Source organism: Triticum aestivum, chromosome 5D (genome assembly GCF_018294505.1).
Source record: "Triticum aestivum cultivar Chinese Spring chromosome 5D, IWGSC CS RefSeq v2.1, whole genome shotgun sequence".
Lineage (NCBI taxonomy): Eukaryota > Viridiplantae > Streptophyta > Magnoliopsida > Poales > Poaceae > Triticum > Triticum aestivum.
Genome location: NC_057808.1, coordinates 62388257 through 62403341, shown reverse-complemented (window position 1 = coordinate 62403341; position 15085 = coordinate 62388257). Strand labels below are relative to the sequence as shown.

General features: G+C 41.1%; 1 protein-coding gene across 1 annotated transcript; it reads right to left on the bottom strand.

Moving 5' to 3' along the window:
* Positions 1-7171: 7171 nt before the first annotated feature.
* Positions 7172-13836, bottom strand: LOC123124342 (uncharacterized). Its single transcript, XM_044544972.1, has 11 exons — positions 13675-13836; positions 13270-13528; positions 10203-10431; positions 10024-10093; positions 8940-9599; positions 8699-8760; positions 8525-8576; positions 8046-8423; positions 7762-7887; positions 7517-7680; positions 7172-7211 (listed from the first exon to the last, which is right to left on the bottom strand). The coding sequence occupies exons 1-11, from the start codon at positions 13834-13836 to the stop codon at positions 7172-7174; spliced, it is 2202 nt and encodes a 733-aa protein (XP_044400907.1).
* Positions 13837-15085: the final 1249 nt, after the last annotated feature.

The following is a 15085-nucleotide window of genomic DNA, read 5'->3' as shown; positions in this document are numbered from 1 at the left end:
TACTCGTGCCGCAAATATACTCAGTTGCTCATTATATAGGAATCCAACTGCTCAAAAATGTTATGTCCAGCCATACACATGTTTCTCTTCATGGTTCTTGATGGTGCACCAAGGCAGTGACACTTACCAGCAACTCAAAAGAAAAAGGAAAAAAAATCAACACAACATCACCTTGGCCTAACCTCGTCAGCATACACCCGTTCGTTGTAGGAAAGAATCATAAAGAAGTCTGTACTTACATGACCGAAAAGTCTATACTAATTGATGATGATCTTCTTGATGCTGGACATACTCCCGCAGGAACTAAACAGAGAGGAGAAGTGCAGGTGAGGGAGAGGAGCAAAAAAGGAAGATAGACATGACCTCTACAGCCAAAAAAATCACACAGCAAGCAACAGAACGTACTCAAATCTGAAGAGAAAATAGCAGAACCACCGTTGGTGGAGGTAGAACAGGAGATGGCTTGGGGGTGGATGGCACCAGCCGTTGGTGGAGGCCATCCATGTCGTCTCCACTCCCAGTCCTCACCCCGTGCGGATGACAATGCAGAGAAAGAGGGCTGTAGGTTGCCGGTGGCCGGTGCCTCAGCTCCGGCATCATTGATCCTCCCCCCATCGCCCTCCTAGCTGCTCCTCCCCCCATCACCGGAAGACCCTGCCGCCCCTGCTCTTCCCCCCATCCCCGACCTTGCTGCTCGTTACCCCATCACCGGCCTCCCCTAGTCCTCCCCCCGTCGTCGGACCACCTCAAGCGATGGCGCCGGACCCAAACAAGAGATGGGGAAGATGGAGGAAGAGGAGAGGAGGGGGCGAGCGACCGTTTGGCTGGAGGAGGATGCGAAGGCGGCGGCTGCGCGAGGGGGGAAAGAGAAAGGACAGGAGTCGGATGCGGGTGGAAGAAAGGGTCGGGTGGGGATTGGGCTAGGTTTTCACTGCGTTTCGTTGCTCCGCGAAACATCACGTACTGTAAGATGGAGCGAACCCATGCCAATTCTTATGGCCCACACACAAAGCGGCCCACTGGTCATTGACCCAACGAAGACTAACGAACGTACATCAGAATTAGTCAAAATTAACGGCCCAAAATCCACCGCGGGGTGCAGTCGTACCACAGTAAAAGAATCCAACGATGCGGAAGGTCAAAGCGCTCGCAAGTGCCCTGGAATGGCGGGTAACACAGCGTTGTTTATATGTTCGATGTCCATGCGTGCTTCGTCATACTACGATTTTATTTTTAGAACCATTCAGGGGAATTGCATGTGCTCTATTAAACGAGAAGGAAGCTCATTTTTCAAACCATGCAGGACCATTCGGCATGAGTGGTGAGTTATCTAAAAAACAATGGAAAAAAACTGCTTGTGCTCTATTAAAGAAGGAAAACAACCGAGAATATATAGAACCCAGAAGCGTAGTTTTTGTACTCATGAAGAGATAATCAAACACCTCGTCATCCGAATAGCGTCCAATTTATACCGGCTTACAAGTGTTGCCAATATTTTTGGTCACTGGCTGGATGGTATTTCAAATAGGTTCAAAACACTAATAAGGGTGGGAGCGTATGCTTTAGTTTGGGTGATGTGGCTATGCATAAATGATTTGGTTTATGAGGGCAAAAAATCCTCCCTTGCAGGTCATTTTTCGTTGTACACACTCCTTCAAATGTGGTCCACATTACACGGGAGTACCAACCGCTATTCAAGGAGGTGTGTATACAGTTTGAGCGGGTGACCAAGGAGGTCTTTACCATACAGGAATGGCAGCATAATCTCCGGATCGGTCCACCACCTCCTTCGACATAGGTGTAATGTTGATCTTATATGACTCTACTGTTGCCGACATGTCGTTTTTTCTTTTCTTTTGTTATTTTGTTAGTATTTGGCTATGTGCATCTTAGTCATGCAGAGGCCGTGTGTTTCTCATCATGCTTTGTATTCTCTGTATGCTATATTTTGGGTTAATAAATACGCCCTTTATCCAAAAATTTATTCTCTGTATGCTATATGTTGAGTTAATAAATACGCCCTTTATCCAAAAAAATCACTAAAAGCAACTTCAACAGATCCCCTATCAAAAAGAAAAAAGAAACTACTCCTTCTGTAAATAAATATAAAATCGTTTCTATGGTATACATAGGGAGTACCATTTAGTGGCATGTACCTACAGATTTTGTTCTTGCATGTGACTGGCATGTACCTTAGCATTCATTTCTATGGTATACTCGCTCCATTTTTTACTCCGCATATAAAGTTTGTTGAAGTCAAACTATGCAAAATTTGACCAAACTTATATAAGAGAATATCAACATCTATAATACTAAAGTTATATAGTATGAACATTTGTTTCATGATGCATATATTGATTTTTTTCTATAATGTTAATCAAACTTTATGAAATCTAGCTTTATACAAACTTTATATACTAAAAAAACGAAGGAAGTACACCAGTGTATTTGGCAGATTGCCACAATATATTACTCCCTCTATCCCATAATATAAAATATTTTTGCAAGTTATGTTATCTTGCGAAAACGCCTTATATTACATAGCTTGCAAAAACATCTCATTTATGGGACAGAGGAGACAGTTCATTTATCGGTATATCAATAATTGCTACTTTCAACGCGAATCATGAAACACGTCTTGGTGGACCAGATTCCAGTTTCATCTGCCACTGAGTCCCAAAGGTTTGCGCCCCTATCTTGCATCTCCATGTACCAGAGTTTTCCTCGGGAAGCATGCATGTCGCTCTCCTCATACACTTGTATCAAATTACAAAACAATCACAAAATTCGTACTTGTTCTTTTTGCTGCAGCTCCAACTCCTTATTGCTCACATACTAGTGACTCCATATCGATGTCCAGTATTTCTATTCCTGCGTCAGTGCCGATCACGAGCCTACATATTCAACAAGTGCCGGTCAGATGTTCAAGAGAAAAGTCGTTTTTAAACCCTAATGGATAGTTGGTCCGATTTGAGCTATAAACTTCTTCAAACTGTCTATCTATCCTATCCCAGTTTTGGAGGGTCGTCTTGCACCTCAAAGTTTTTTTGTAAAAAAAATGAAAAACATTTACGGTGAACATATGATAAAATGATAAATTTTGTCAAAAAGGTGACCAGTTGTTTCCCTATGTGTAAAAGTTAAGAATTAAATGATTAACATTTGTCTTGTTTTATAGGAATAAGGTTAGCCTTAAATTATCCACAAATATAAATTATACCATTGCAAATGAGCAATTTAATGATATATGGCTTTGTGCATCACTCGATATAGAGATCAGGGGATATCCTCCTTTTCGGAAAAAATGAGCAATTTAATGATAGAAAAGTACTACCTCCTTCTCAAAATATAAGATGTTTCTGTATGCTAGGTAGTACAAAATTAGCAAGCTAATGTACCTTGTTTTGCCTACAAATGCAAAATCCCTTATCTTGGAGCCAAAGGTGCAGTGAACAGTTTTCTCAAGCCTGAAATTTGCGATGTGTCCCAGATTCACAGTAAGTACATCCTTTATAAAAAAAATCAACACACAATGGATCCAATACAATAATAACAACTTGGACGCAACTTGGTTGCCCTCTTGCTCTACCACAACCAAGCACACACACTATTAGTAGAAAAATAATCATCCATGTCTTCCAAGGGGTAAAAAAGTGGTTCTCTATGTGGTCCCTTTCTCAGATGTAAAGACTATAAGAGCAAGTCTAATAAGGTACCGTCAGCATACTGTAAGAATTAAACTATTATATTTTTGTTGAATTGGATGAGAGAGAAGAAAAGTGAGATATATTCATACTACATTTTGCATGTCACAGGGGTCATCTATTTTGTTTATATATGGTTGCTACCCATCCCTCGAAGACACACAGTGTGCATGTACATCGAGGTGAAAATGCACGCGCGCCCATTAGGGCATGTATAATGATTCTATCTTCGTAGTGCCGCATAGGATAAATATTAAGGTGAAGGAGAGAGAAAGCAAAGAAAATGCTCCCCTTCTCTTAATTAAGAGATTACTCTTAGCATAATATTTCTCAGCACATATTTAGGAATATCTGATAACTCGAGATTAGACTAAGATATAACCCATTGCACGCAGTTTTTCATTGCCATCTCTAGATTACGTATCGGACTTAAGATAAAACTATCTTATCAACCACTGTACATATCCTTAGGATCTGGGTGACAACTATATTCTTATGTGTAAAGTCACCTAAAGTCACATACCTGTCCTAGTGCATACTATGGACTATCCGCCAATCCCCCTATTTTCCATTAGAATTCTTGTTTCTCTTTTATTCGAATTTATATTCTACTACTAAAAAAGAGACACTGACAACAGGTACTAGAGCAGAGGTGGCTGCAGACATTTCCGGCTGGGAGGAAGCGGGGGCAGGTGGCCACGGGCGAAAGGGGTGAGCAGCTGGTGGCAGCTCCATAGACGGTGCAGACAGAGCAGCGGCTGCAGTGGTGAGCGGAGGATCAGTTGGACCAGAGTGGCACATGACCGGAAATGTCCCTACGAGCATCTACAACCGAACCCCCCATATTCGCCCCAAACGCCCGGACGGCCTGCCTGGTCAGTGATCGGACGAAAAAACGCCACCCAACTGGGCGCCCCACCGGTCCAAACGTCCGGACTGACCGGCATTCCCCATATTCGGTCATATTTTGTGCGGATATAGGGAGGCCCGGACGCACCCAGGCACGCTCGCCATCGGCTCTGTCAAGGTGGACCCATCCCAAATCGGAACCAAATTGACTAGTTCTTCGCATCGACCGAAATCCTAGTTCTTCGCATCGTCCGAAATCCTCCCCCGCCTCCCTCCTGCATTTCTCCCCTGCCGTGCAGCCGCCCACCCCCTCCTTGCTAGCGGTCCTTGCCCGCCTTCGATTATGTCATCACCGACGGCCCTGCCGCCTCCATGACCCCGGATTATGCCTCGGTAGAATCAATCGGGGTCCCTGGATTGGCTTTGGATCCTTGCAAGGCGGAGAACCTTGCCCGGAAGGAGCTCTTCCGGAGGTAGCGCGAGCGTGAGGCGGCAGAGAAGATAGTGGAGGCGAAGGTAGCTGCAGACGAGGCCTTGGCGGCGGCAAAGGCTGCTGCTGAGGACATGTACGCAACGCTCCCCAATCCTCGGTCGTGCCCACGGAGACAATGAACTTGTTGGCGTTGCCCGACTCCGTGGACTCGCCGGAGCTCGAAGTGCATCAGGATCCTCGGGCAATGCCGGTTCTGGTCATGCCCACTTCGTGTTCGATGGAATGCCCGACCAAGACTCGTTATAAATTTTGACCCTTCCACATTTGCATCCATAGTTTCTTTTGTTGCACATATCATCGGATCGTATTAGTAGGATGATAGTTAAATTGCGATGCATATTGTAGGAACAAATATTGCGTGACATGATAAATCTCTCGGATGATGAAGTAATGAAGTAGTTGCTTCGCATGAAGAAGAGGATCAATGACCGCGAGGAGTGAATGTATCGCTTATCTTGTATGAAATATTGAATTTTATTTTGGCATGCACTGGATTTATTCGGACTACACTATCTTTGTATCATTGAATGTATGATGAATTTGCATTGTACGATCATGGTGCATGGATTTGGGTATCAAGATTTGGGGAGTGTGGCTGTGGCGAGGGCTAAATGAGGACCTGCCCCGCGCTGTCCGCGGGCGCATCTGCGAACGTATAGGGAGCTGGATTAGGAAATTCCGGTTGTAGATGCTCTAATGTACCACTCCGCTCTGCTCATGCTCGCCATGGTCAGTTGGGAATAGGACCCTCAAAACTCCCTCCTAATAATAATACGAAATATTTAGGTATAAGACCATTGAAGTGTGCCTTTTCACCATTGTAGAGGTCGGGGCGTGGGACACATAGATGGATATTGAAGATGCACATGTGAAAATCATGGGAGATTAGTTGAAAAAAGGTGATCTATAATCCTATAAGTTAACCCGTAACCAAATAATCCATAGGTGTAGGTATAGGATTTGGAGTGGACTAACAGGAGAATGTTATGCTTTTAGGCATAAATACAAACACCTCATCTTCTCCTTTTCCATACACATTCATGCACGCACTAGAGGACAACAGCTTATGTCATACTAGATTTTTCCTATTTTAAATTTTTAAAATGTTTTTTAGCTCAAATAGTCGACCCAATTCAAAATCCGTTTCACCACTACATCCTTGCGATGAGACTTTTGAAACTATCCCATGGTTTGTATGTTTCCACTTTTTTGGGGGTCCAAAGTTACCAGGCCTGGGTACATAAGTTATCAGCCACGCAGTACATAAGTTAACACACATTTTACACCTATGTTTGTTTCAACAACTCCCTCCCCCGGTCAAAGTAACAAGCCCTGGGTACGTAAGGTATCAGGCTTGTAGTGAGTAAATTACCATGTTATTTATGCAGAACTTATCAGAGTATGTTTCAACAATTTTGTTTACCTTGGTCGAAGTTATCAGGCCCAGGTTAAGTTATCAACCCTACAATGCGTAAATTACCAAACTATTTACACAGAAGTTACTGGAGTATGTTTCAAAAACAAAAATCACTGATCAAAGATACCCGACTTGGGGTACATAAGTTATCAAGTCTACGGTGCGTAAAATTTGACCGGTCAAGTAGTATATTTCGTTCAATCAACACATGAATGAAACATGGGTGAGATGGTCAGTTTGCTATATTTGTACTTATTTTTATGGAGCCTGTAGCCGCAACGATATAGCTTTGATAGATTATATAAGACTTCCCTGTAAATTTCATGTGCAATGCCTAGGCGAGTTGGTAGTTGGTATCAAGCCTTTGTCCCGCTTCCTTACTAACCAGGGTTTGAGTCAGGTTGGTGTGGGCTGCAGGGAAAAAAGATGCTCGGGTTGTTCCGAACGTGCGGACTCCCTCCGCATGATGCTAATTGGATGACAGTCATATCGTTCGCTAATGTCCCCAATTGGCAACGTTCGCCAGATACTTTTACCATTTTTAGGTAACATATGTTGATAACTATAATGTGAGGAGTGTGGTAACTATTGCATGTCAAAGTATACTTCAAAAAGTGGGTAGGTCATCTCGGTAGATTCACGTATAAAAATAAGCTCTCGATTGAAAGACATACATAAAAGATTGTTGCTCTACTTGGTTTATTGGATTCAAATAAGTGTCTTTGTGATGAGGTTGAGGAACACGGGCCTAATTCATTAATAAAGGTAGACAAGAATTGTGAGGTTAATTAACAAAAACCATTACAACCGTCGAGGTAATGTTTTTGGCTTTGTTGTAATTCAATCTTCTTTTATTTTTGATGACCAAATTTATCGAAGTAAATACCAACACAGTTACGTCACATAAACTATAGAAAATACCTAACTTTATACTCCCTCCGTCTCAAAATAAGTGTAGTTGATTTACTAAATTGGTACCAGCATGTACTTACGTTGGTACCGAATTCGAGTGTTAGCTCGTGGATACACACAGAACCAAAAAAATAAAATTACCTGTAGTTAGTTGAGTTCCAGAAGCGGACAGCCGCGTGCTCAGGATCTTCCTCCTTGATTCCTACGGCTATTAATGGAAGCTTTGGGTGGCAAGCTGGTGCACGAACCAACCGTTTCGTCCCACGAAGTGTGTGAACATGTGTCTTTGTCTCCAGATCCCATATCTAAATCGACAAGAGAAGAAATGAAAATCATTACATATTCGGCTAGATTGCTATCCCATAAATTCACACAACAATACTTACCTGTAGACCAATACCATGGATGAGCATAACCACATGGTTCTGATCACCCTCGGTGAAAGCGTGATCACAGAGGCTCGACGAATATTGGTCTATTCCTGCGATAGGCTCATCGGACGGATAAATTGACTAGACCTGTCAAGTCGGTTTTCATGGACGGAAGATAAAAATCAGATTAATCTAGGACATGAATTTTATGTAGATAATGAAAGCAAGACCTCTACTGCCTGATCATTTAGAAATGCATGCAGCGTAAGTAGCATGCACAAAGGAAATAGAATACCAACCTTCATTCTCATTGCGCCCTTTGTGCAACAACTAGTAAAGGTGTCCGTGTTCTTGGGATTAAACTTAACTTGCATCCAACCTGCAGTTGAGTGAACTGTTCGAATACATTCCCAGCCACTGTCCCAGTCCCACAGCTTGACCACGCCGTCTGTACACGCAGATAGCAGGTACGAACAGGTAGGGTGAATCGCCAGTGATATTACATAAGAGCTATCACCATCTCTAGCTTGGAATCTCTTAACTTCTTTCTTTGTAACACATGAGTACACGTGAATGTGTCCACTATCATCCCCGGCTACAAACCAATGGCGTTGAGGGATGAACCTAACCGAATAAACCATTGTTGCCCCCACGACATCCAATGCAGCCACTGTTGCCTGACAATTATATATCAAGAAATAAATATAGGTGTGCCCAACCGTATACTTGTAAACAAGCTTAGTGTGAAAGGCATATACACAATGTTAAATACCACTACCTGCTTCTTGTAGTCCCAGATGGTAAGATGCTTGTCATGACCCACCAAAATCCTAGGGGGTGAAATTTTAGCCCAAAGTTAATAATATCCAACTCATTTTGGCTATGTGCATTACAATGATGTAGAGGACGGGTTTAACCTCCTTTTAAAAAAAATTAAAAAAATGAGGCTCACCAGGGCTGTGTGGGATGCACATCTATCGATCTGAGATCCATAAATTCCTCACCTGAGACGATCTGGGACAAGAAGAGATTATTAGTAGTCACAAATGATATACTCCCTCCATCCCATAGCATACTGGATGTAATAATGTCTTATATTATGGAACGGAGGGAGTATTATCTAAATGATATGTGGTACTAACCGATTCCTAGGTTACTCTACAACTCCGTAATATTTGATATGCAGAACTCACCTTGGGGGCCACTCCCCCCTCACTTGGTAGGCTGATGACAGCCCTCAGCATTGCTGTATGCACCTCGCCCCCTACCTCTTCGACTCGCTTCAATAATTCACCATCAATTTTAGGCTCATCTCCAATGGATGACTTCAACTTTTTAAGGTCACTCCTGCTCCCCATGGCAATCATCACTATCTCAAACATGCCTGCGTCCAGTGGCGGTTGTTGTTGCTCGAGCATTGTCACATTGAAAGAGCCAGTTGACATTGGGTCCAGATTGTTGGTTCCAGTACGGATTTCGTTCACAAGTTCGTGCTTACAAGGAGTATACATATTGGGGAACTGCGGTACAACCCAATAGTTTACATAACGATCTGTTATGTTAGTTATGCTCAGCGGGCAATCGATACGCTTTTCTGTCTCGAACGGAAAGCATAGCTTGAGAGGGTAGATATTTACTCCACTGAGCGGAGTGGATGAAGTACTTGCGATACTTCCAGGAGACGAGTTTGAGAGATCCATTTCCTCAAGTCTATGGATAATATCATCTATAGTAGGCCTGTTCTCTGGGTTATAATTTATGCAATTTATCCCTATTTCAGCACATACTTTTACTTGTTCAAATAGTGTATGGCTCTGTAATGACCCAAACGTGTCTGTCCAACTTTCCAGCACCTACCAAATTTACAATCATAGCGCATTAAGAGTTTCATCAGGGGCGGCATTTTCAAATAGGGAACCAAAACATATGGTGTACATTGAAAAAAATAGTGTATAAACGACATGTACTTGGTGTAGATCATATGTTTTGGTTCCCTATTTGAAAATTTACAATTATACTCTTTGTACTACGTTGGATGTTTGATACACCGCTTTAATAAACATGGATGTGTGCATCACACAATATAGAGGACAGGGGTTTAACCTCCTTTAAAAAAAAAGTGACATGGATTTGACACCGCTAGGAGTGTTGAATCGGACCAAACAAATTTGTTTTAATGAAGTGCATCCACTATGTTGAAATAGTTATTTAAATGATTATTACCTAGTCGAGATTGGGTTGTTGCTTAAATCCCATCAGAATCTCTATGATTATTACCCCTAGACTATATATGTCCATCTTCATTGTGATTACTCCGCTATTTATAAATTCCGGAGCGAAATATCCCCTGAAGAAAAAATGATGTAGTGAGTGAGTAATGAATGAACGGGTATACAAAAGACTTGCATGATCTCTGATAAAAACAAATGGACTTCTCAGAGAATAATGTAGCCTACGGTGTCCCAGCTATGTTTTTGGTTAGAATTCGACTTTGCCTTGCACTTAAGCGCCTTGATAGACCAAAATCCGCTATTTTAGCCACCATATTATCGTCCAATAATATATTCTGAGGTTTGAGATCCAAGTGAATAATAGGTTGGTGGTGGTGGTGAAGATAATGCAAGCCTTCACAGATCCCCCTGATTATTCGATACCGTGTGCACCACCGAAGTCCGCAAGATGGCCCTGCGAAGAGTAATAGAATTTTTTTATTATTCCATCAGACAAGTTCAATTTTAATTAACCATGAGTTAATTAGGAATAATCTCCACTATTGCTAACCGCCAAGCAGCTACTCATTCATAGGGACACAACAGTTCGCTTGCATCTCTCCAAACCAACATGAATGTACAAAGCGATCCCTCGAGGACTATACATTTGTAATGACAAACATCGATGGAAAATGATGTTCATTTTTCATTTTAATTTTCATTCGTCGCAAAATCCCTTTTTGAAACAATTCAAAAGTCAAAATTTGAAGTTTCAAAATTCTAAAGAAAAATACACATGTACATAACGATGTATTCTATAGTTCTGTCAATTTTGATGATTAAATACTTGATTTCGTGTGCTATAGACACAAACACAATATTTCATCCTGAAATTGCACACAAATGTTAAATATATCTCAATATTAGTAAGACACATGTGCATTGCACGTTGGAAGTTAGATAACCAAAGTGCAATTGAGTGTTGCATATCACATCATAACAAGCAAACATGTAGATTTAGAGTCACATATGCATGAAGTTTGAGACGTAGATTTAATTCATGTCACTAAAAAATAAACTATTGGATGAAGTTGCTGTGAAAGCCTTGAACAAAAAATGAAATGAAATAAAAGTAAATGACAATTATTTTAGAGCAAACAAAATTGTGAGAACTAAAATATGGAAGAATCTAAAATATTGTAGATTTTTGTGCATATTGTGCATTGATGATCATAAAGTAAAAAAGCAATGCCAATTCATTTAGAAGAAAAGAGTTCACGCAATTAAAGTGAAATAGGGAAGATTGTAGAACGAAGGAGAAGTGTGTGTGTCTTGGGTTTGTGCATGTAGTGCATTGTGCTTAAACTTAGCCAAGACATCTTCTACATAAGAAGCTGGTTTGGTGAATAGAAAATCCAGTGGCCAACAATGCTCAGATTGGCCAACTGTTCACCATCGGATTGACTTCATCCAATAAACAATATTTAAAAAAAAACCTCAAACACTATATAGTGGTATAGTCAATGATTTATTTTCTCTATTCCCTTTTTTGGGGGATGGGTTGGAAGAACCGATTTCCGCTAAATCCTGTAAATGTAGGGTTTTTTTCAAAAGTATGAGATAAATGTTGCATTTAATTGTTGTGTCAAAATATATAATATTTAACATGATACACAGACATATCATCGCCTGCACTGCTCAGCTCAGGCATCCTCATCTACCCACGCGGTGTGGGTTAGAATCCCCCCAATAGCAATTTTTGAATAAGAATTCAAAAATGTTCGTGGGAGAATAGTACATAACAGTGTATGCTATGATTATATAAATTTTAAGGATGAAATTCGAATTGGTGTGAGCTACACAAGAAAAAACATATTTCATCATGAAATTTTATAGAAATGTGAAACACATCCCGGTACTAGTAAGGTACACTTGCACGTCAAAATTTAGACAACTAAAGTACAAACCAAATGTCAACATATCACATTATAAGATGCAACCAGTAAATTTAGAGTCACATATGCATGAAGTACGCGACGAAGATTTAATTCGCGTAGTTCATTACCCTAAAAAATATATTATTCAATGAAGTTACTTTAAAGCCTTGAACAAAAAGTTGAAATAAAGTAAAAGTAAATGGCTATTCTTTTAGAGATTTTTTTGTGAGAACTAAAATATGGAAGAATCTAAAAAATTGTAGGTTCATGCATATTGTGCATTAATGGTTATAAAGTAGAAGGCAATGCCAATTCATTTAGAAGAAAATATTTCACGGAATTAAAGTACAATAGGGAAGATTGTACAATGCAGGAGAAGTGTATGTGTTTTGAGGTTTGTGCATGAAGTGTATTGCGGTGGAAATTAGCGAAGAAATCTTCTACATATAGTACATGTGGCAGAAGCTCGTGTAGTGAATAGAATATCGAGTGGCCAACAATAATCAGGTTGGCCAACTCTTCAACATAGGATAATATTGGCTTCATCCAATAAAAAAAATTAAAAAAAACTCATACACTATACAATGGCATAGTCAATGTTTTCTTTTCACGATTTCCTTTTTTTGGGGATGGGTTGGAAGAACAGGTTTCCGATAAATCTTGTAAATGTAGGATTATATTCGTTCGAAAATATTATAACAGATTTGGAAATTAATATTTGGAACAAAATATATAATATTTAACATGATACACAGCTCCAGTGGTAAGCTCAGGCATCCTCATCTGGCTACGCAATGTGGGTTAGAACCCCACAGCGCGCATCCTCATCTGAATGCTATTAGGAATGATTGCACGTCAGAATTTAGACAACTCAAGTCAATCAAATGTTGACATATCACATTAATTATAACAAGAAAACACATAAATTTAGAGTCCCATACGCATGAAATATGAAATGTAGATTTAATTTTGTCCATTACCCTGAAAATTATACTATTTGATGAAGTCACTGTCAAAGCCTTTAACAAAAAACGAAATGAAGTAAAAGTAAATGCCAATTCTTTTAGAATCTTGGAATCTTTTTGTTCGAACATAATAAAAAAATTGAATTGATTTTTTTTGCATCTTTAACATGATACACATAAATATCATCGCCTGCTTCGCTGGTCAACTCAGGCATCCTCATCTACCCACTGTGAAGCTATAATGTTTTTTTGTATTTTCAGATATTATATTTGCATACTATGAATCTTGTTATTTACCCTATTAATCTGAGTACTACTTTTGGCTCCGAGCTTATTATTCCAACATATTCCTGTGTACCGTGGCATAGCACGAGCATCGTACTAGTATAAAGATAATATGGCTGATCTTACCAGTGAGATAGTCTGCAAGGCTCCCTTTACTTAGGTACTCGAAGCATAATAACTTCTGCCGTTCTTCTGCCCAGACATTTTTTCCTTGAAACGACCTTAGTACCTTTTGCGTATCCGAACAGTACCCCAGGAACTGCACTATATTTTTGTGCTTGACCTCTATAAGACAATCGACCTCACTATTGAAATTTTTAGAAAGAACTCCTACATTTTCGTGGAGCTTCTTCACGGCAACAACCATCCCATTTCCAAGCGTACCCTGCAGTTCAAATCATAGTTATCAGCATGCAAGGTTATGACCGTGGTGACTGTGTACATTCTATGATGTAAAGGCCGAGATAATCCTTTTATGTAAAAGAAAGGTTATGACCATGGGCGTAGGTACGAGCTTATGTATGCACGTACCTTGTAAACCGTTTCAAACCCACCGCAACCGATTTCTTGAGCATCAGAGAAATTGTTTGTGATGGCCTTCAAAACGGAGATAGGAATGGCTATTGGATCCCGGCTTTCCTCACCTAACGCCGTCTCGAGGGCAAGAAGATCACTATGTTGGAAATTGTCCATGCTGGAGTACACTTGGACACGACCGAATCAGCGTTGGCGGCACGTAACCAAACTCAAAAGAGCAGATGTAAACACAGCAAAGTAACAGAAGATCTGAAAGATTTAGACATGTTATATCCATTCGCAGTGAAACATACGAGGAGCTAATAAGTGTGTATATCTCGATTAGCATTAAGCATCACAAACCTTGGACGGGAGGCTGGAGGCGTTGAGGGTGGACTGGAGGCGCTAAGAGAGGACTGGACCGCGGGTTTGTTAGTGCTGATGAATCTCCATTGGCATTAATAAGCAGAGGACGATGGAAGGAGCTGACTTGTGTGGGTGGACGGAGTCGGGCGAGAGCAATGTCAACGAGTAGAGGAAAATAAACAAAAGACGTGACATATGATTAGTGAGCAAGCACGCGGTTGTGCTTACTCCTTAGGCTTTGAGTTGTTCAACCACGCGTTGCGTCTTCCTCCTTCGTCCCTTTGCACCCGATGAATAATGCCAGTTGATGCACTACTATAAACCTTGGCCATTCACAATGGATCAGATCACGTAGCTGATCAAAGAACCAGTAAAAGTAGATGCAACAGCTCTCCGCTGCCTAGGCCTATGGTGAGTTGATGACTACTAGTTGCCGTGTTTCCTTGAGTAGATCGACCTTGGCCATTCACGATGGATTAGATTACGTAGCCGATCAAAGAACGAATAAGTTGAATCAGTTGGAAAGTTTGGATGCAACTGTTGGCCGCTGCCCTTGTGCGGTCGAGTCGCATAACCAACATACGACGGCACGGCAGGCCATGATCACTAGCACGGGGGGACGCGTGAACACCCAGTTAAAGCTCTTCTCGAACGACCGTTTCGCTCTGTCATTTGTACATGTGCACCAAGCACCCAGCCCAGGTACTTGCGAGCACGGAGCAACCTCGCCTCAACGGCCGGAGGTGCCATCGGAGCAGTGCAAGCTTTTTTTTTTTGGGAAATTTTACGGTGCATTATAATACACCAGAGCACGTGTATTATATGGGCGATCTAACGGATAACAATAACTGGGCCTTTTTGAGCCCAAGGGTATTTTTGACCTAAAATTTTTTGTACCTTTAATCGGCCCAATTAGGTCCAGGGGTATTCTCGTCCTAAATTTTTTGATTAAATTAATTGCATTAATAAAGCACTTCATTATAGAGGTCCCATCATCGTGTGTACTCTTTTGAATTTCGGTTCGAACGGTTCGTCCTCTCTCCTCCTCTCGAGCCCTAAC

What these genes read in the sequence shown, in the direction of transcription:
- LOC123124342 (XM_044544972.1), bottom strand. Translation starts at nt 13,836, where the DNA reads ATGGACAATTTCCAACATAGTGATCTTCTTGCCCTCGAGACGGCGTTA. An exon ending in GGTTTGAAACGGTTTACAAG is followed by an intron (nt 13,529 to 13,674) that starts GTACGTGCATAC and finishes TTTGAACTGCAG; the next exon opens with GGTACGCTTGGAAATGGGAT. An exon ending in AAAAACATAGCTGGGACACC is followed by an intron (nt 10,094 to 10,202) that starts GTAGGCTACATT and finishes TTTTTTCTTCAG; the next exon opens with GGGATATTTCGCTCCGGAAT.